The following is a 21,683-nucleotide window of genomic DNA, read 5'->3' on the forward strand; positions in this document are numbered from 1 at the left end:
AAGAAATTCCTTCTGTTTCAGAGTGGGGAAATGTCACTTGAATTTGGAAAGACTTTCCCTGAATGCAGCTTCTGTTGAAGCGAAGCTTGAACTGGGTACTCTTCATACTTCTCTGAAATAGAAATGGCCTAAAAACATTCCTTTTGGTACATCTTTATTAGAAATTCTCTCAGAACCCCATAACAAGCATATTTATTCCACACATGAAAATGAAATGCCTAACACTGGCAGTTCTACTGAATGTATACGCACTGCTGGATAGCATAGTGCAAGTAACGGCTTACATGGACAGATACAGGAACCAGAGGACTAATAAATACCAAAAGAAAACCCTTCAGATGTTTACCTAGATGCCTACTCCAAAACACTCCACAAAGGAAGTCCTTGCAAAGGTGACAGCCATTTTTTGTAACATCTCAAATGACACTCTGCTAACCATATTATCTTGTCTTAGAGTCAGTCACTCACATGTTGCACACCCATGTAATGGCAAGTAATGAACTGAGTACGGTGTGGAAACTTTAAAACCAGTGTTTCTTCATTCTACCTTTTCTATTCCTTGCTCTCTTTCCAACTAAGAATCCCACTCCCTCAGCATCTCCTTTGCTCAGTATTGGTGCAGCTCACAGACTATTACAGGTGGAACTGATGTCTGGTAGGTGTTCATTCTCTCCCTTCCCAGAAACCTTCTGAAAATGAGAAATTGAAAATGTTTCAATCTAAACAAGTCCATCACTTGAGAGAATGAGATGAAGAAAACAAATATTGCCTAAAATATTGTTCTGGCTCATTTCTTTGGATGCGACGGGCACCTCCCAGATACTGAGCAGAGTAAGAAGTAGTAAGTAGTACACTTAGAGAAACAAAAAATGCTGTTCGACACCATGAATTTGGAATATTTTATTCAAAACAAAAACTGACCCATTTTGGGTCAATTCTAACTATTATTCTAAATGTTCAGCCTCTGTACCGAATCCTTCCTTCTCCTCCCCAGCATTCTCCATAAAGCACTCCCACACTACAGAAAAAGGATGTTTATACTTGCTAGTCTTTTGTGTGTGACAACACTACTGTCCAAGCTTTCTCTGCACTGGCTTGCTGACTTACAGTAAGCATGAAATTGCCTTCAGTCATATACTGGAAAAGGGAGATATGACCAAAGCTGCAAGATGGAGCTCTGCAAGATGCTTAGCAAGAGGCTGCAGCTCTTAGTTGAGGAAGAAACCTGCTTAACAACATCAAGCTATTGAGAAGTGCTGTTGTTGGGTTTTATGCTACAGAGACCAATGGGGGCACATCTAATCATGAATGGCCCTTCCACACTTCAGGCATTATGTTATGGACAACATCTGTATTATTCTGTTCTTTACTCCTATCAATCCTACTGAAACGTACTAATCTAAAGAAAGTGCAGCTCCCTGGAAACCTGTGTACATGCCACTTTTATAACACTGTGACTCTTCCACAGTCTCTTTCCTACACCTTCCAACAAGGTTACTGGTATAGATACACCACCTCAAGTGCTACAAATACCCAAATGAGAAACTACGCACTACAAGCCAAAGAGGTGCAGTTTGACTTCCTTCACAGACTCCAAAGCCCAAAGGCACTCTCAGAAGTCACTGCATTCAGATTAGAGTTGCTTTTTGCCTACCACATCTGCCAGTAGAGAGGCAACACAACATCACTGCCGTCAACTCTCGAGTTAACAGGAAAGCTGTAGGGGACAGATTGTACTGGCTGACACAGCAGTGGGCAGGGTATTTGGAAGGGCTGTAGTCCTCCCAGCCTCACTACTCCTGAAGCCTGTGTACCAACGTTTGCCTTAGAACAACATAAGAGAGATCATTTCCACTCCTCAGGGCTTTTTGGATCAAATTTTGACATAATACAATTGGGGGAAAAAATGATCTCATGAAATGTATACTGTAGGGAGGAAAGGGAATAAAGGTATGTTTCAAATTGATCTGGAAATATTTTCCCATGTGAAATAGTTATGTTTGTCTCTTACAAAAATGCAGGGCAGGAAAGAAACAGTGGCATGGAGCACAAATTCAGCAAAACAAACAAAAAATCTTCCACAAAAAATATCCCCTTTATAACATGTAAATTCAAAGGAAAACATAACATGACCCTTCTGTCCCCAAGGAATGAAGGTAAAAACAACGACCCCAACCAACCCCCAAATATCTGCTATCTGGGCTTCCCTGCATCCATCAGAAAACAAAGTGACTTAAGTGTGACCAAAGAAAGCCATAAAACCACTAATTCCAACTCACAGACAGTCACCTCCTGCCCTCTGAAATAGATCCCATCTGCCACTCCTCTTATTTTCGAAAGGAGCAACCACTTCATTGCTATGAGTTTAAATACTCTTTTAAAAACCAACTTACATACACAATTACCATCTTCCTCTCTCTCTGTCCTACAGGTTATAGGAATAGCAGCATATTGATCTACTTTTAAGTCCTCTCTCTCCTGCCTCTCCTCATCATCTCAGACCATTTAGGCAGTAACCTCCGCATAGGAAGAGGATATTGCTTGATTCCTTCACGCCGCCTGGAAATGCGGTCGATCCCCACACATGACAAGCTCATACAGCAGTGCTCCATAGTGAATGCATGCAGAGGCAGATCCAATCTCCTGGCTACGAAGCCTCTTGCACTGCCCTCCAGCCCACCCTACCCACCCCACCATGTAGCACACTGCTAGCCTACAAAGCCCATCTGCAAAAGATCCCACAGAGGCTGAGTGCTTCATAAAAGACATAAAAACGGTTTGGCTACTGTTCAGTTATGCTATCCAACAGGAAAAAAAAAGTTTTTTCTTACTAAGATGCACACAAACCCTTGTCATACATGACAAACCCACACTGCAGAGCTGTTTGGTTTTTATCCTTATGTTTCTAATGCAGAACACAGCCTACATCGGGAATGCTCTGATCCAGTACGGCAAGTCATACATTGTTAGTTTGTTCTTGCTTGTCAATGGGGCTCAAAACACAGAATTTTTTTGTAGACGAGTATTAGTACACACTGCCTCTCGTACAATACAGTAGTTGCTCTTCTCTATTTAAAAGCCAGCTGTTTCTAATTAAGAAAATACGGAATAGGATATCTTCCAAACATCTTTCCACAAGCTTGCAACAAGGCTTTGCTACTTTTTAACATATGAAAAAAGCAATTTGGGGAAATTTTGAAGGACGTGAGGCAACACTGGACTCCAAATTGAAAAAAGATGCAACTTTTGAAGCACAGTCCATTACCATAGAATGATAATTCTATCCTGAGTGAAGGAGCTTGTTCCTGGACACCGCTACACCCCAGTCCAAAGCCAGTAAATCTGGATAATCAGCCAATTACACAGAAGTGTAAATGTTCTGTATTTCTATTTAAGCTACTGAGCAGCATTTAAACTTGTTAAGGCTACCTGATCTCCAAACAGACATTGGCCAGACAGTGTGGCTGGCATCCAGATTATACTGGTACACTGAAGGAAAAACAGCTGACCTCTTATGCACCATCTGTGCAACCCCGGGGTAACCACTCATAACCACTCCCTTTCCTATTGCTCCCCCATCTAACACACTCACCTGCCAGCCACAGCTCTTCTGCAGGGCAGGAATCAAAATGGAAGTCTTGAAGACTTCAGAGAAACACGAAGACTTCAGAGAAGTCTAAAGGCCAGCTGACCGCCTTGCTCTGCACTGCCAGTACCCAAACCAGAATGAGTTTTTACCATCATGGCTTAATCCTATTTTCACATGGCTCTAGATAGGAAATGCCAGCACAGTGCTGGACTCAGCTACCTATACAGTCCTGCTTTAAAGTCTTCATAAAATATTTTCTAAGGAGAAATTAAGTCTGGGACATCTTTTAGAAATATTTAGGACAGGTTTGCTGCAGAGCTGCCAAATAGGTAAAGGGGATGTTTTGGGGGATTTGTCTCCAGAAAATAAGCATGCTTAATCTATTAGTTTCACATTCAGGGTTTATTAAAACATTCATTTATCTCAATTTTTTCATCTTTGCACTGTATGACATAGTAGAAGACCATGCCAGAGATCTAGAAGTGAGAGATTAATTTCTGAAAGCCATGTGTGGCTCACAAAAACAACAAACCCACTCCCTCAACAGATGCTTAAAAATATATGCATGCTTCGTTAGTCTAATTTGCCTGCTCAGAGCCTAGTCCAAAAGAGCAGAAAAAGTTCCAAAACCACATCAAGTGCCATGGAGACCTCTGTGCATAATAATAAAAACAAACACGATCAGCAGGCATTAAGGACCTCAGTCTGCAGGCCAAGTCTGATTTGCACATAACAGCTGGATGAAGCATTTTCACCAACCAAAACATTGACACCACAATGTAATGTGCAACCAATTGCAGACAAACAAACCACAATCAGAACAGCCAATTTTCTAACTAGCACCAAACTGCAGAAATATGAGAAGTCAGAAAGAACAACAACTGAGACCTCTGGAAAAAAGATTCAAATGCAGAGAGAAAGACAAAAATGTTCTGGAAAACACGAAAATGTACATTAAGCTGTCAGTTTTGCAGTGTGGATTTGAAAGAGCAGTAATGTGAAACCTGTTTATTACACTGCAATAATGATTATCTCGCCTTCAGGATTTTTTGGGTTTGCTTTGTGTTATTTCCAAGTCTAGTAACCCATGAAGTTCTCACACGCTTTAGTAAGAACTCAACCAGAAAGATTTTTGAGAGTTTCAGACTCAAGGCCAACTACAAAACCGACTGTGCAACCAGAGTCCATCCCATCATCTACATCACCTCCATCCCTCAAAAGCCAACAACAGTGCACCACTCAAGGGAAACCTGTCTTGCTAATGCCATACACAGAGGAATGGGAAGCTTTGCTAAAGGAGGGATAAACGTTTTCTTAACAAACCATTAATACAAGCAAATCCTGCTACTGTCACATTACATGGGATCTCCATTACTGGGACCTTTTAAAAATCACCTTTAATCCAGGTAAAGCTCATGCACAGCTTCTTTAAAGTCTTTATAAGCAGACAAATAACCTAGCAAGAATTTGACAGTTCAGCTGGAAAAATCAAGAAATATCTTCTGTCTAGGATGTGAAGAGCACTAGCAAATAAAAGCACACCTGTCATTACAGTTATGAAATTGGCTCTTACACAGAGTTGTTTCCACTATGCTGGTGGTACAATTATTTGGACTGTGATTTGATGAGTTTTCTCTCAACTACAGGTGTATAAAAGTAACTGGGAAGTGCAGCAGCTCCAACTTCAAAACCTCCAGCCATGAGGTTTTGATAAGATGGGCTTCCTGACGTCCTGAGATCAAGATAACGGGTTTCAAACACAAAAAGTTTCTTAAACCCCAGTTCTGATATGACCACACACAGCTTAAAGCAAATGTCAAAAAAAATTAGGAACATTAACCTGTACTGTAGAATAACCACAATAACGACCCTTTCAAAATCAGATTAAAACTCCCCCTCTTCTACCCCCTTTCCTCTAGGCAGAGGGGGAATGAGACTGATACTCATCTTCCTAAAGAAATTTCCTTAATGGTAACAACAACTAATGAGGCAAACACAAAACACAACACTTATATTAAGGTAAATAAACTGTAAAAAAAAAAAAAATCACATCTAAGAAGCAGTCTTTTCATCATCAACAACAGCAGATGCTTCAGAGGGGTGATGGCAACATCCCTTCCCTGCCAACCCCACTCTCCCTTAAAACACTAAAAATTTCAGCTCAAGGCAGGGAATGATGAAATCTGTTTTTCTTATCTCAAATAACATCTAAATCAAGACTCAAAGCATGATCACTGTCATAACATCCTCCTTCCTGTACACACTTTCAGGTACAGGTATTTAGGTATGTGTGTGGGTGGCAATACCTACAGAGAGACTTTGATCCTAAACAGTGCAATATTATTCCCATAAACCTAAAGTATGCTTCAATTCCTATGAAGAAATCCACACAACAGAATACAAGCAGAATATCTCACACACCATGTATATGATATATGCAAGAAATAAGCACAATTGTTAGCGCTCACTGTTCCCTTCAGGACACCAAATCCCCATCCCTAGGCAAACAAACACAATACCCAAGATTGCAAGAGGGCAGAACTATGGCTAATGTGCTGGTCAACAAAATATCACTGGGTTATGAGCTAAATGCCCCAAAAGTTCATGAAAACGATCATTAAAAAGGCAGTCACATCCTCAGAGCAGTACATTTCTGTACTGCCTCTTATAATTAATGAGTAGGTAATCTTAAGCAAATCAAATCAAATCTTAATCAAAGTAGGTAGCTTTTTAAAAACGCAGACATCTACCTGTTTTCAACAATCTGTGGTGGTAAGTCATAACTACAGAAGGGTGGGAAAGGATTCATATATTGTACAAAATATTGTCATCTGGAAATGCCCATTCAAAAGCAGTAAGTTCCATTAAAGTATCTTAGCTCCAAAGGCAAGACAATAAAAAAAGGCATCAACTTTTTTCAGTGTCACTGTTCTCTGCAATTATAAAAAGAACTTCACTTGAAAAAGTGCAAATATTCAGGAAGGCCAAGAGAGCTACCAGAAGGCTTCCTTGCTCTTCTATTATTATTGCTTATACTACTAAAGAAAAATTGCATTCTGAAAAGGTTCCCCCAAAAGAGCCAGAGAGTTTACTTCCAGATGTCATACTACTGGAAAACCTCTATCAAGGACTATTGAGATTTTAATCAGGGTTTTGTCTTATTATGCCACATGTATTCCATTATGAATATTGTAGGGGAAACAGAAGAAATATATTGACTCTTTGACGACAGAGAATAAGTAAGTTGCTTCCCTTTGCCCTCAAGGAGGGAAAATGGTATTATCTTCCCTGTGAGAATGCTCAAGATGCTATGGGCAAGATAAAGAAATACTTAGTGCAAACTTAGTTTAGTAAACCCCAGTAGAAAAAAAGTGTCTTTTAACATACTTAAAAGTCTGCTTAGGCTCCCCTCTGACATTTCGTGAATGGACAGAACAAAATGTTTTGCACCTCCTATGCCTCCTACTGACAGCACAGACTCCTGGCTGGCCCAAATGCTAGATGAGTATTACAGTTAAAATCAGCTCCCTTTGAGTGCTATTGGATTTGCATACTATGAGGGTCTAAAATATCCTGGAGTTCATTTTAGTTGAAGATAAACATACTGGCAAGATTTAAAACAAAATTAAAGCTTTTAAGATACCTTGTTTACTTATAAATGAAGAAGACAGCAAGGGTAAAGGAATTGCTTAAGTCTGGGAAGCAGCAACATAACTCATTTTACAGGCTAGAGCCTAGCACAATCCCAGCTCATTTCACCACGAGCTAGTTTCATGACAGCAACTGATTACTCAAGAGACTTTGTGGGAGTTAATGCAAGTGGTAAACAAGCTCCCTTTACCTTGGGACCTTCCTCTGATTTTACAAAAAGATAAAAGAAACAAAACCCCAACATTCTTCCACTGCTGCTCCTGCTCTCAAAAATACAAGAAAGTTGGTATAGATACAAGAAAACTGATATTGATCCCCCCAGCACACACTGAAAGCCATACAACAGCTTATTTCTGACTGCTTGAATTCAAAAAGCATCTTCATAGAATGATGACCTATTCTTAACATTTTTGATTGATAATTACTGACCCAGGGGCATAACTCCACAAGTACTGGAGCAGACACTTTATCAGTCAAAGTAAATGTGTTCTTCATTTAAAAAAAGTACATTACATTATTTTCATCTTGGCAAGATATTAGCATCACTTCTCAAGTCACAGTGTCAGAAAACCAGACCATGAAACCAAAGGTTAAATAGAAACACTTTCTAAAAACATTCAAGCAAAACCAAAGCCTTATTAACATGAAGCTTTTGTTCTGAGACCTGTGGTTTTATATGTTGGAGCAAATGTTGATGACCAACACAACATGAATTCTGTTTAAGTTGCAATAACAAAAAAGAGAGTTATTTTGGGGGGAAAAAAAGAAGAAACACCAAGCTAAAGCCAATAGCCTGACCCTTCTTGTATAAAGCAACAGCTCACCGTATTGTTTGAATTTTAGAAGGCTGACATGATAGTGGAAGCACTAGAAGTCTGCTGTGGAAAACAAGTCATTCATGGTTCTGCATGATACCGACATCAAATTTCTGCCCAATATATGAAAATGTGAATTAGAGCTACCAATGCTGTATCTGCTGTGAAACACATAAAGATCACCATGAAATACTGTCAGAGAACTGAGGCTTTGTCTGTCAGGCTTTGCTGATCCCAGCCTGTCAGCTGTCTGTCTCTGTTGTAAAAAGCTGTTGAAAATCTACAATAGCCTCCATTACCCTCAGTGTTTTGGCACATGATAATAAAATATGTATTAAGCTAGAACCAGCAAAAAAATCATGTCTGACTACTCTTGTTGAATACCAACTCACAGGAGTAACCTCAAAAATCTCTAAGTGACTTGCCATCACTTGACTTTTGTATCATTATTTTGTAGTACAAGGGTGGCAATCTAAGCATATTTAGCTAATTTGTTAAAATTATTAGTTTGCTTTTCTTCTTTCTGTATCATAAACAGCATCTCTCCATTAAAGAAAAGTCTAAACTTACTACAAAATACATTTTGCTGGTAATTTTGAAAGCAGTTCCACTTCTACAGAGTAACATACTATCCTACATTTATTACGCCCTTAATTGTTCATGGTAGCCCCCTATTTTAAACATGCACAAGGCTCCTGAATGACTTTGACAGGTTTGCAACTTGATTTTCTCACCACGAGTTGAAATAATAATACTGATGGAAAAATTTCACCACGTGGAACTCAGCTGATGTGGAAGGAACAAATCCAGAATTCCTCTAGTAATATAAAAGGATCAGTAACATAGCAGCTCCCCTTCTGCTTCTGACCACCTCACCTGATTTTCAAGAAAATTCAATTTATTTTAAATTAATGAAGGAAAAACAGAACACTATGAAAGTAAAATATATGGAAAAGAAGGAATCCATGATTAAAAAAAAAAACAACAAATAAATATGATATTTAGTCAAACACACAAAATCTTACCAGGAAGGCACTAATGAAAGAGTCAGTCTCACTGCTATCGACATGAACTGAGAATTGTCATATAGTATCCCCAGTGCACATAATCATGTATGATGTCACTTCTGGGGAGAAAGAGAGCTCTTCTAATGAGGAGATTAAGCTAAATGAATGCAGGGATTAAGAAAAGGTTAAAAAGAAGAACAAGCACTCTCATTAGAGCACAATTCCTTTCCAAGCATTGTGTGAGTGTTCAGGGAGCTGTGTTGGGCAGCTCCCCACCCAGCCAAATGTTCGTACTGACCTGCCCCAGCATGTCTGGTGCGATGGGAAACGTGGGCCAGATGGCTGAGTAGACACCGAAGAACACGAGCCAGAGCAGCATGCTTCCCCAGACGGCCAGGTGACTGAACTGTCAAGCAACAGGGAAAGGAGAGTCAACACAGGTCACCTCCTCCATTCACCCAACCTACAAGTGTTTCCCTGTTCAGGTCTCTGTCGGTCTCACTCAGGCCTGTCTACTGCTCTTGGTTTCAGGCCAGTGGCACAGGTTGTTCAAACATCATAAAGCAGCTCTCTTTAATCTCTGCCTCGCGACAGGGCAGACAGATAGTCTTCTCAGCCAATCTATCTTATTTGGAGCTCCAAAAAAACCACCAGATTTTCCTTGGAACTCTGATTTCTCTCATCTAGTTCCTGCGTGCCAGATTCACATAAATCAAGGTGGAAATTTTCAAATGCTCAGGTCAAAATTCACATGGACAAATCCCTTATGGCAGTGTACACATGCAAGCTGTATGCATCACTCACCTTTCACAGAGGAAGATGCAGTGCTATGTAATACACTACCACAATTAACATCTACTGATCCACTTTGCTTTTTTTTTTTAAAGGTAATCTAAGTGATTTACAGATATGCAACACAGCTTACATCTTTACTGGTTCTTTAGTCTGTAGACTCACTAAGTGAAAATAAAAGTAGTTCTGAAGTGACCAAGAATATGTCCAGCACAGATTTCATCTCAGTTGCACTAAAGAAAGTAATTTTTTCTACACGCCCAAACTGTTTTTCTGTTCAGGATGATTTAAGTTGTTTTACTTTTACACTGCAGTGGATGGTATCAGTAATTTCAGTTGTAACAAGCAACTGAGCTCATTATTTGCTCCAGCTTTTTTGGGTGCCAACAACTTCTGCGGCTGATGACTTTGGCTGCAATTCAGAGAAATACCTGCATAAATCTTAATTACTAATTACATATGAGTTTAGGAACATGGGAATGAATTCACATACTGGTTGCTGTGGTGGACACAGCATGCTTGTTCAGTTCTCAGCTTTATACTTTCTATTTGATGACTGTGTCTGTTGACTTTTTGAACAGTATGTCTGAGAACCAAAGAAGTGTCTGAGGAGTACTGTGTTCTGCCTGCTGTGAGACAGATACAAACTTCTGGAAGAAGGAGAAGATTTGTCCTACTCTAGAACCACTTAACATCCTTGGAAAGGACAGCTTTCTCCAGCAGAGGCAGTGAAAACAAACAAGCAAGGAGTCTGCAGCACCACTACAGACTGGCAGATAGTTGAGACCAACTAGAGGCCACCTTACACTAGAAGCATTCATACAGCAAAATGTCAGGGGCAGTGGAAAGAACACTCTTCTAGGCACTCCCAGAAATGTGGAATTTTGTTCAACCCTAAAAGTTGCTGGGCTAATGAGCAGGACATGGGATAGGCCCCTTCCTGGAGACACACAGTGGGCAGGAAGATTTGTTTTCAAATTTTGCTATTTATTCTGTTTCACCCAGGAGATCAGACCAGCAACTACTTCATTACAAACAAGCCTGCAATAAACAAAACAATCAACCAAAAAAACCCCAACCCAACCAATAAAACAAACAAAAACCCTCTCATGCCTGATTCAGTTTTAATATGAAGAAAACAAAGAGACTGAAGTATTTTTGGTTCTGTTTTTTTTAAAACACTTGGAGGAGAAGAGGGATTTTATCCTTTCAGTTTACTTGCTGTTATGAAAACTACGGTCAATTCACATCAAGATTCTGACTAAAAGCCCTGCCCCAGTGAACAACTGTAGTCCTCAGTTTCCCAAAGCTGAAGTACTGCAAGGCTTCTGCAAGAACTCAACTTTAAGAAAAGTCAGTCCCATGTAATGGTAGCACTGCTTTCCAAAAAAGGACATGATACACCCTCAAGCCACAGCCTTCCTCTCAAACAAGTGGACAGAAGGCTCAGGATAGCTTGGACCGATGCTTCCAAGCTGTAGATTCCTAGACTTTATGATTAAAAACAGTAAAAATAAAATCAAGCAGAGAAACCAACCTAAGACAGAGCCTTATTTTGTAGGAGGTCTATTTATGCTAATGAAATGCCATAATTATTTTGTCTCACTCAGGTTTTTCTTTGCAATCTGCTGGCAGGACAGTTTTTGAGTTTAGCAGCTCTTCACCTCACCCTTTCCAGCTGAGCAGACTTAGCTCATTTTATGTTGTCTTTACCTTCTTCTCATGGTTGTCCCAATCATCTCCTTAGCTCATGCTTATATCTACCCAAATTGCTTCTCTACCTTTAAAAGTGCTTCTGCATTCATGAAGAGCCCTCCTTGCCCTGCTTGAAGATGTTCCTTATACACTCACCCCACCAACCTTTTCACTGTTGATTCTCCACTGATCTCTGCCATTTAACCCTGGAGAATTCATGTGCAAATCAGAAGCAAGTCCATCAGATGAGTTAAATGAATGACAGTCAGAAAAAAAGAAATTAAGGTTCTCACATAAAACCCAGACATAGTATATGGCTCTGCCATGTGTCCTATTTATCTGAAACAGTTCATGTAGTGTGATAAAGCAGTGAAGAAAGCTGTAAGTGTTTGGAAAAAAGCCTACTGCAGTATTCCAGATAGGTAACATGTAACATGAAACTGCTCCACGTAACTTTAATGTGCAGATTTTGTTATGCATCATGTTACCATTTTTCCAAAACCTTTCCTTTCACACTACCTACTGGATATACCATGCTCTCAACCACTTTGACTCTGTATTATTTATTTAAAGCTTTCCACTGAACCCATCGTGTTCTCCCAAGAGGCAGTGTCCCTGTAACTCTCAAGAACAAACTGCCTGTAAACAATCCACTTGATGATGGAGAAGAGGCTTAACTCTGGGTTGTACATTTAATACTCTTAAAGTAACCTAAAGATTCTCTGTGTGTTGATTCACTCAGCTGAAACAATAACTATAACCAACATAAGATTCCAAGAGGATAAGTTGATTCTAAACACAACTACTTTTCTGTGCATAACAATAATTTCTCTATCAAATGTCAGTGTTATAGAACACCGAGATCTACTAACCACTATGGTATCTTTTAAAACAAAAGTTTAGAAAAGAGGGCATCATGATTACCCCCCCCGTGACTGAAAAGACCAGTTACCAAGGGAAGAGGAGAGAGGAGAAACCATCAAATAAATCACAGTAAGACAGGATCTAAGCAGGCTAACATGCCTCCAATGCAGACTTGGATACCCTCTTCTAGTGCATGAGGGACTAATTTAAATATTTTTGCATTTTAAAACATTGGTACACAACACAGAACTGATTCATAAGCAACAGCAGAAAAAAAGAAGAGATTTTATTTTCAGATGAGAGAATGAGGCAGAAAATACTACCATCTCCCCAACAATTAAATAACTTGTACAGATACCATTTCATCTTTAAAATTCAGAACAGACATCATCTCATTGATTTTAATTCCTCTGTGAGGAATGAAATAAAACATAACTAACAAAAACAATGAGGGTACAAGATGTAAGCCAAGCCCCTCCAAGAAACTGGTAAAATGAGAATATACAGCATCCTCAAAACAGCAAAGTTTCTTTGTACATCACAAAAACTAGATTCCAATATGGTATCTTACTGGTGTGAAGAAACAGGGATTAGATCAGAATCAAAAAATGAGTGTTTCAGAGGGGCTGGGGGAAAGCAGGGGAGAAAGGTGTTGAAGGTTCATCAACACAGAAGCCCTCTCCTATCCCCCCATACTCTTTGGAGGTCACTGCCCTGCTGAATTCTGTCACCTATCAGTAACAAAGCCCTCACTCATTGCAAGTAAATAACTCAAATCTGGGAATCAACATCAGTATTTAACTAACATCCTTATTACACTAAGTTTCCAAACAAAACTCTCAACCAATGTGAAGTCACTAGTTCTTTTTACCTGGTTCAAAGATGTTTTCAAAGCCCAGTTGTGTATCTGTGGGCAGACACCTTTTGTTCCCCATTGCATTAATTTTAAAGGAGCTACAGATCTATTTCCTTAAGCAATTACAGTAGTATGTTGATTTCATGTAAAATTTTCTCGTTTTTAAGTAGAGATGTTGACAATACACTTAAGCGTACTCTTCCCACTTCTGTCAGGCTGTCCTTTTTCATCACACATATCGTGTGATCTCTGAGTTCATTCGTCTCACATTCTGTACTTAGGGAGCTTAGCAGTTTATCCTTACATGAAAGATCCAATTAGAACTCTGAAGTCTCAAGTGATTTTTAGTACTTCTTTTCTGCATTAATACTCATTAGGGAGGAAGGTGGGCTAATAAAATAAAAGATACTGGAAAGCACTTACTCTAGTCCATGCAGTTGTTTCCAAGCCAGCTTTCAGACAAACAGTGACTACAACATACTGCAAGGGGAAAAAAAAAGAAAAAAGAAAAAAGACAACTTGATTACTAACACTTTCAAATTCAAAGATGTTCATGGCCCAATCTTCCCTTTACATCTCAAAAGCTACTACCATTTTAGGTAGCTAGCAACACAGGAACTTGGCAGTGTGGGATTAGGGAAGGACAAGGCATAAGCTATTGCAGGCGCATGTCTGGGAAAAAAATTAAAAAGAAAGAGGGAAAATCAGGCACACGGTATCAGTTTGATCTTACTTTACTCACACACTTTCTTCAGGTTTACACAGTTTTCTGGTGGTATAAAAAAGACTCTAAAGAATTCTACCATTCAAAAATTGCCAGGATACACAAACTTACAGTGTAAACTATGTTTCCAACAAATAAATAGTCAATTCCCTGGCCATTTGTGAATACTGCATCTGAAAAAAAAAACATAAACATTATCACATTTTACATTAGTGTATCAACGGAATGGATTAAATAACATAGAGATTTTCAGGAGAAAACAGCTGGTCCTAACCTTGCCTTTTTGAACATATAAAAGCACTTTTAGAAGCTGAGAAAATGGTAATGCAGAAGCTGTGCTAAGCCAGGCCTCATACATGATGCTCAGATAGAGCATATATCCATAGCCCTGTTTGCCAGAAGCTGGCCTAGAAAAAGGGGAAATGTTTGCCAGAGTATAACATATAATTTGCCTCTAGGAGCTAAGGTATGTGTGTCAATTTTTCTGTCAGTCTGTTCTGTACTACTTATTGTCACCTCTAATAAAACTCATTATTTGTGTGCTTGTGACGAAAAAGCCAGTAAAACACCAACTGATTTGTGGTGAAAGAGAGCTGAATTAAGAAGAAAACTTTTATCTGTAAAGGACACATGTAACATCAAAAATATCTCACGGGAAGTTAATTCAGTAACAGAGCCGTATTCAGCCTCCACATACCCTTTCTCTAGTCAAGTGTGCACAAGGGTAAATACACGTTAATCTATCACGTGCAAGGGCCAACCTTGGCAATACTTCAAATGTCATTTCGTCTTCCTTAGCCCTTGCGGAATAAAACCGGAACACCACGAAAACAAACTAGACTGCCACACTAACGCCAAGTGAACTTAAACTCACAGGAGTTTTCAAGCATTACTCAAGCATGATAAGTACTGCTATTTTCACAGGTTTTAAGACAACTGCTGGAGAAATACAAGCACAGCAGGGATGAAAAACACTTAAGATAAAACCCTGGACCTATTCCTAAACACATACTGCCTAGCACAGTGTGCTTATATTATGACAGTACCATTTTGTTAGTTTTATTTGCAAAACTGAATCTGACATTCTTAAAGAAGGGTCATGTACTCCAGGATCAGTAAATTTTTAAGCCTATAAAGAAGCGTTTCAGACACCCTGACCTCTGTAGTGAAGACTCTGCCCAGTTTACAGATAAAAAATCCTCTATATTTAGTATGTGTAGTTAACCCAAGCTACCTGTTTTGTTTTTCTTCTACCATGGCTGCACGTGGCTGTCTCCAAAGAATTGACAGGCTGTGAGCATTTTCCAGAAATTGCTGTATCCCTGCTTGCTTTTCTCTTTTGAATGTTAACTACTAAGAAACAGCAGCAGATAGACCAGTCACAAACATTGGAACAGGAGTAAAGCCTGAGACAGCTTGGTTAGGAACTGGTTTGGTTTCTAGCCACAGGCATCTCTATCACCCCAACTCCTCCTGCAGTACATGGTGTGGTGTCAGGCATTTCCCACATCATTCACAAGTATATGTCAAGTTTTAAAAACTGTCATTTTGCTCTTTCCTCTGGTGTCAATGGAAAAGGTGAAGAGCACTACAGAATTCAGTCCTCCATGCCTGTTGAACTCTACTGATGCCAAAAGTCTCAGTTTATTAAGAAAAAGGTATGCCCAAATATGTATCAATTTTGATAGAATAACCTGACATAATGACTTGGCTGTGCTCTAGTGTAACATCACAGTGCACATTTAAGTAACTGAATAAATTTTGCTCTAAGTCTCAATTTTTTTAAGGTTACATTTTAATGCAGTAAGTTAACATCTTTCCCCCCTCCAGTGATTTGCATGACCTTTCACTTTAAAAGGCTATGCAGTCCTGAAAGGAATGATATTTCTGTTAATGAGAATAGCAGGACACTCAGTGAACATTCATTTCTGAAACTATACAAGTGCTCATTCATGGTCTATATGTACTTCATATTCTAAGGAACCTGACAGGTTAAAAACGTCCCAGTGTGAATGGCACATTTTTGTCTCTGGCACTGAAATCCCTTTTGCACTTGGAAATGCAAAGAAACTTGAAAATTCAATATTCATTCTTCTTTGGAAAGCAAGCTAACAAACCTATTCGAAGGAACTCAAAGTTAGCCTTCGAGATGGTATTTTGGTCTTGTAATTTTAATTGGTGAAATGAAAAGTACATTATCTATTTAGGAACCAGAAAATATCTACAGAAGAAAAAAACAAAACTTGTACTTTTCCTTAGCTGTTACTACTACAGAAGTCAACCTGAAATTTCTGAAGTTGGATTTTAAGAGGAGCTATTCAAGATTAACATTTCTCATAAAAACAGTGAAAGAGAACAATAAAACACCTCAAATCAAAACAAAAACCACTCAACCATAAAAACTCCTCTCCCACAAAACTCAACCTTCTCCCAGTCCACATAGAGAGGAAAGGGAAGTCCCTTCTTTATAGGGTCCATCAGACAGCATGTGAAGCTCCCACTGAGGATACGATACTGACATTTTACTCAGCGAGATAGAGAAACATGAACCTGACTCCCACAAGTATCTTTACCATCATGCCTCTGATGTAAGCATTCATCTTCCTTCCCTTTCCATTTCTTTGAACTCCTCCCCAATTAATCCGTCCTGGACCTGAGAAGCTTTTCTTGAAATCAGTGTTTTCCAGGAAAGAGTTTCACTTTTGAAAAAATTGTTTGTTATTTTAGATAAATACTATCCCCTTCATCATCATCCCTAAATTCCTCATCTGATCTAGTCCTACTTCTTACTACAGTAAAAGAACAGATTTCCCACAGTTCCTCCCTCCCACACAACTATATTGATAGGTAGGAACCATGTGGGATTTACTGGTCCCTGAAATACCACGTAGTTGCATTACCCTTCATTAAAAGCAAGACTTAATAACACTAATTTGTACAACAAAAAGTCTCATTTCCCTAATATCTCTGGCTCTTGATCTGGTTTACTTCCATTTCAGCCAATTCATTTTTTCCTCCACAAGACTTAAATAGTAGTGAAATCTCTCTTTCATCCTACTTTTTACAGTACTGTATTATTGAATAGGAAAGGTTCAACAAGATATAAAGCAAATGGTTGTCAGGCAGCTGCTGTAAGAACATTATGCAGCTAGAAGTTGAGGTATCAACCCACTACCAAAAAAAAAAAAAATGGCATTTTATAAGACATTATTCAGTATTTGGGTAAAACTTTCTGCAAAGCAACAGGTTCATTTTTCACATATTAAAGTCACTATATGAACAATAACTATGTTAAATTAGAATAATTTCTGAAAGCCACTAGGTAACTGGCAAAGTTCAGCAGCTACAGACTACTAACTGTCTGTCAGCATTATTTTCTTGAGACTTGTTAAGACCCCCTGTTCTGCAAACACACTGGCTCTATAACGCTGAACATGAGTTACTGACATAAGAAATAAAGAAGCCCTTACCATGCTCCAGCACTTTCAGTGGAAACCAGAAAAGAATGATGGAATGGATAAGGGCATTGATGCAGTGACCCCAGAAAACCTGAGGGAAAACAAACCAAGCCATCAGTAAAGTCCAAAACTCTTGACCTCTCTCTAACTCCTAACAAACACTTCATTGTGTAGTTTAGCATCGGACAATGTTTGTCCTGAAGTGAAATACCTAAAATTCTGCAGGATCTATTTCCTCCTATAATTTCTGGTTTTTCACAAGAAAAACACTGGTCCAGTTTGATCGTTTTATTCTACCAACTTAAAAGATAATAGGCAAGCACACTTGCAATTTAACATCTTTATCAAAATACACCAGACAGACAGAGTCAACCTTCTTTAATTACCTCAAAGAGTGATTTTAAAAGATCGATTCAGTTTTCTCTTAATGGACAAATACTTTGTGCCCCATAGTTTTTAAGATAACAGCAGCTCTGTACAAACTAGAGCTTTACGTACTCTACAATTTTGCCTTCAGATAAATCGAATGCACAGCTTCCTTGATTCAGAAGTAAATTTAGATGTGTTTGTTTCGGAATAAAGATGGAATACCAAATGCTGGCATTTTCCAGCATTTAAATCGCAAAATGAAGTAAAAAGCGTTCTTCAAAAGTCAGAAGACCAAATAAACCAATTCAAATTTTATTTTCCAAAAGAACTACTGGAATGGAGGTATAGTAAAGCTGTGAAAAAGCACCCTAGCAGAGAGCGTTATGAAAACATGTATATTAAATAAAATCCAGGTAATGTTATCCAGTTCCTTTGGAAGTGGTAAACCCATGACTTATCAGCAGTTGTGAATTGAAATATCATACTTTGATAGAAATCTTACTTTGAATCAAAGTTTATGGATATTTCAGGACCAGTTTCAGTTGAAGTCACAGCAGAAATCCTTATTTATAATACAATATTATTTTAAAATTTAATTTAAAAATTCTTGAAAATTAAAATGTTCTTGAAAAGAACTAGGAGATGGAACAATCTTAATCTTAGTGGCTAGCATAAAGCAGAAGTAACAGTGGAAAACAAGTTATATTCTAACAAGAAAAATCTAGAAAATAAGAATGCCCATAGTTGTTCTTAAAGAAACAGACTTTCCCTTACCCTTGTGTTGAAACCATCTGCATTTTGAGTAATTTTGTATAGTTGTGGAAATCTAAGCATGCTATCTTGAGTACATGATCTTTCAAAAATTCCCAGAGTAAAGGGTGGCAGTGCTGTGAAAATCTGCAAGGAAAGCAAATACTAATTAAAAGCAGTTATTAGTTTTAAGTGGATCTCAGATAATATTTCATTATCTAGAAAACAGCAAAGTTCCCAGACTTCAGTGAAGACTCACTACTACCTAACATGTTATTTGACAATTTTAAGCAGTCCAAACAAGTCCAAACATGAATTTCAGCAATTCATAACTCTCAAATATTGACTTATGAAGAAAAGAAACATGAAATAAAATTAGTATATTTAACCAATAAGCTCAAACCCAAGAAGTCAAGTATCATTATTTTCTGATGTAGCAGTTAAGCTAGCAAGGGTCAAACACATCAGACTGCAAAGGAAAGACAAGTATTTTTACAAAATAGCCATGAGAATGGGTTCCAATACAGCTACAGTTGTTGCCATAATTAAATATGTAATATATTTAATCAGAGCTAAGTTTACAGACAAAGCAAATGCGGAAATCACATTTAAAAAAAAATCTACTGAAAAACAAAGGCCATTCTGCATTATGGTATTTTGGAGATTCCCCTGGCAGGCATGAAACAATAGGAACAAATTAACTGCAGTATATGTCTGGCTGTGCTATGGGCAGACTCCTAGATGACCAAGCCTCGGAAGCTTTCCAAGAGAGGCAGCAGGACGCTTTGCCAGAAGCAGAGTAAATTAGCCTCCACTGACTTTGACATTGCTGCTCTTAAAGTGTTTCCAGGATCTGAGGCAGCTCATTTAAAGCCAGCTTGGGTATCCGTGTTTCTTGCAGTCTGCAGTGCAGGCACAGACTGAAAATAACACCACCGTGGAAGTCTGAATACTAAACTCCATTCAATTCCTTGCACATTAACAGTTTATGTCAGAAACATCAGTACTAATCTTATACATACATATATTTTTAACAGTTTGAGAAATATTCTTGAGGTTAAGAAACAGCTTGGAGTTATGAACTGTTTCAAGTGTGCATGTGTATCTGCAGAAGTTGGGTCGTGGTTCCCACCAGGAGCGAGCTGGCAGTCAGGGACAAAGAACAACACACAGGAAGAGAGACGAGTGAGAATTGGTAATTACAACCCTAGATCCAGAGGGAATTGTGTGTCTTTTGCTCATAAAGTGATAAACCAGATGGTGAAAATGGCAGCAGGCTGGGGGTAGGGAACTGAAACAAAGACCACTGGTCCAATATATTCCATAGAAGGCCATGTTCTCATACAGCTTTAATGTATTTTGCCAGGTTTCCTATGCTTATTGGGGCATTTACGTTCTCACTTGAAGTAAATCTTCCAATGGTTCTGTTTATGAAGGCAAACCTCCCACGTGAACCAGTACAAAATCAGGAATTATAATGCTACTATGATTTCATACACTTCATATTTTAATGAGACTACTAATGAAATAAAGGGCTAATCTGCACAGAATAGAATGACAGATCTAAAAGCACTTCAAAATCTAACCCCTTCAAACTGTGGAAGTCCCTAATAACCTACTAGCACTTGATTCTTCACGAGTCCACGCAACCAGTTCTAATTTTAGAAAATACTAAGCTTACAAAACAAGGTTTAATTTCTACTTCACTGGTTACAGAAGATGAGTTTCATCCAGAAGCTTTAGGTAGGGTAGGTAAATTCATCAAATGAGGTTTAAAGATAATAGATGCAAATATCTAAATACAAATGACAGAGACTGAGTAACAGTCAGGAAATTAGGGTGAAGAGAATCAAGGGAATGATAAATCCTTGAATAAATATCTTCCACTAAGAGCATCAAATTTTATGGAATATGAGGGTTTGTGTCATCATTTTTAAAATTAATGTGACAGAAGTTAAGTGTTTCCATTAATACTACTCAGTGATAATTTGCTGGCTTTTTCTGTATTATCATATATTTGGAATGAGTTTTCTTAAAGAAAAAAATTAAATTTCCTCCCTGCAAAGAGAAATCCAAAGGATTCTCCAATAGTGACACCGTCCTAATGACTTATATATTCATGCAGCAGGCCTCTCACCGGTAACATTACAAAGGTAACACTGTCAAACACCAACACAGGTCTATGCTATGAAACTTGGTTTCAGAGATCTTTCAGACTTTAATTAATGTGATTGATTAAATAATATTATTGATTAAAGTAATATAGTCATAAGGCACAGTGTAGCACTCTGCAGACCACGGCAAAAATCAGAAATCACTCACAAACTGACACATCCTGTCCTTGGTTCAAGTGAAAAATGCTGGTTACACAGTGATGCTACTTCTCTTTCTGTACCTAATGTAGCATGAGTCAACCCAAAGCATCTGCATGACACTTATCTGAGCATCTAACTCTTATGGGGTCTGAGAGAAAAAAAATTAATCAAAACTCAAAGATTAGGACATTTTGAACATGAACTATCAGCAAAATATTCGGTAGAAAAGACTGAAGATGCTTTGAAAGAGGAAATCAAATTCTATCTAAAAATCTGCAGAGCTTTATTGCAGGTTACATTAGGCTAATCATCTATTTTCAAGGTATTCTCCCAAATTTATTTTTGTGATAAAAGCATCATTTTAAATTACTTTTTTCTTACCTCAAAGTGGATTCAAAATGATTTTTACAAATGAACTCACCTTCCCTCATATATGTCTATGACAGGTACCTGTGAAAAATGGGACACAACAAAATAATATACAAGTCCCCAGCATTACCAAGTCAAAACACTTACCACGTTATACAGACCAATGCACCATCGCTCAAATAAGATCTGCCCAGAAAATCCATTAACGAAAGCAAACCAAAGCTGAAAAAGAGACAAGTTACAAAAAGCTTTAGATTACTACTGCAGTACATGTTTCCATTACAGTAGAGAAGGATGTGGAATACAGACCACCATCTGGAGACAGCTGCTTGTCATGCTCTAAAAACAATTATCAGGAGTGCAAAGCAGTTACTCTCAGGTCTTACATTTTAAATACTGAGTGAGTACTTCTTGTTTAAAATAAAATAC

The 21,683-nt window shown here is 38.3% G+C and overlaps 1 protein-coding gene across 3 annotated transcripts in view; it reads right to left on the reverse strand.

The window, feature by feature from the left end:
• ATP8A2 (ATPase phospholipid transporting 8A2) overlaps positions 1 to 21,683 on the reverse strand; it is a 295,712-nt gene that overhangs the window by 89,876 nt on the left and 184,153 nt on the right. For 2 of the 3 annotated variants that reach the window (XM_018071397.2, XM_018071400.3), the window contains exons 28-33: positions 21,402 to 21,476; positions 18,595 to 18,717; positions 17,464 to 17,542; positions 14,105 to 14,166; positions 13,693 to 13,749; positions 9,361 to 9,468 (exon numbers count right to left, since the gene is read on the reverse strand). In XM_018071397.2, the coding sequence (XP_017926886.2) occupies positions 9,361 to 9,468; positions 13,693 to 13,749; positions 14,105 to 14,166; positions 17,464 to 17,542; positions 18,595 to 18,717; positions 21,402 to 21,476 (504 nt within the window). The remainder of the gene's footprint in view (positions 1 to 9,360; positions 9,469 to 13,692; positions 13,750 to 14,104; positions 14,167 to 17,463; positions 17,543 to 18,594; positions 18,718 to 21,401; positions 21,477 to 21,683) is intronic. The other variant, XM_018071399.2, reaches the window with a different exon arrangement.

This window comes from Manacus vitellinus, unplaced genomic scaffold (assembly GCF_001715985.3).
Source record: "Manacus vitellinus isolate BGI_N305 unplaced genomic scaffold, ASM171598v3 scaffold_2_pilon, whole genome shotgun sequence".
Taxonomy (NCBI): domain Eukaryota; kingdom Metazoa; phylum Chordata; class Aves; order Passeriformes; family Pipridae; genus Manacus; species Manacus vitellinus.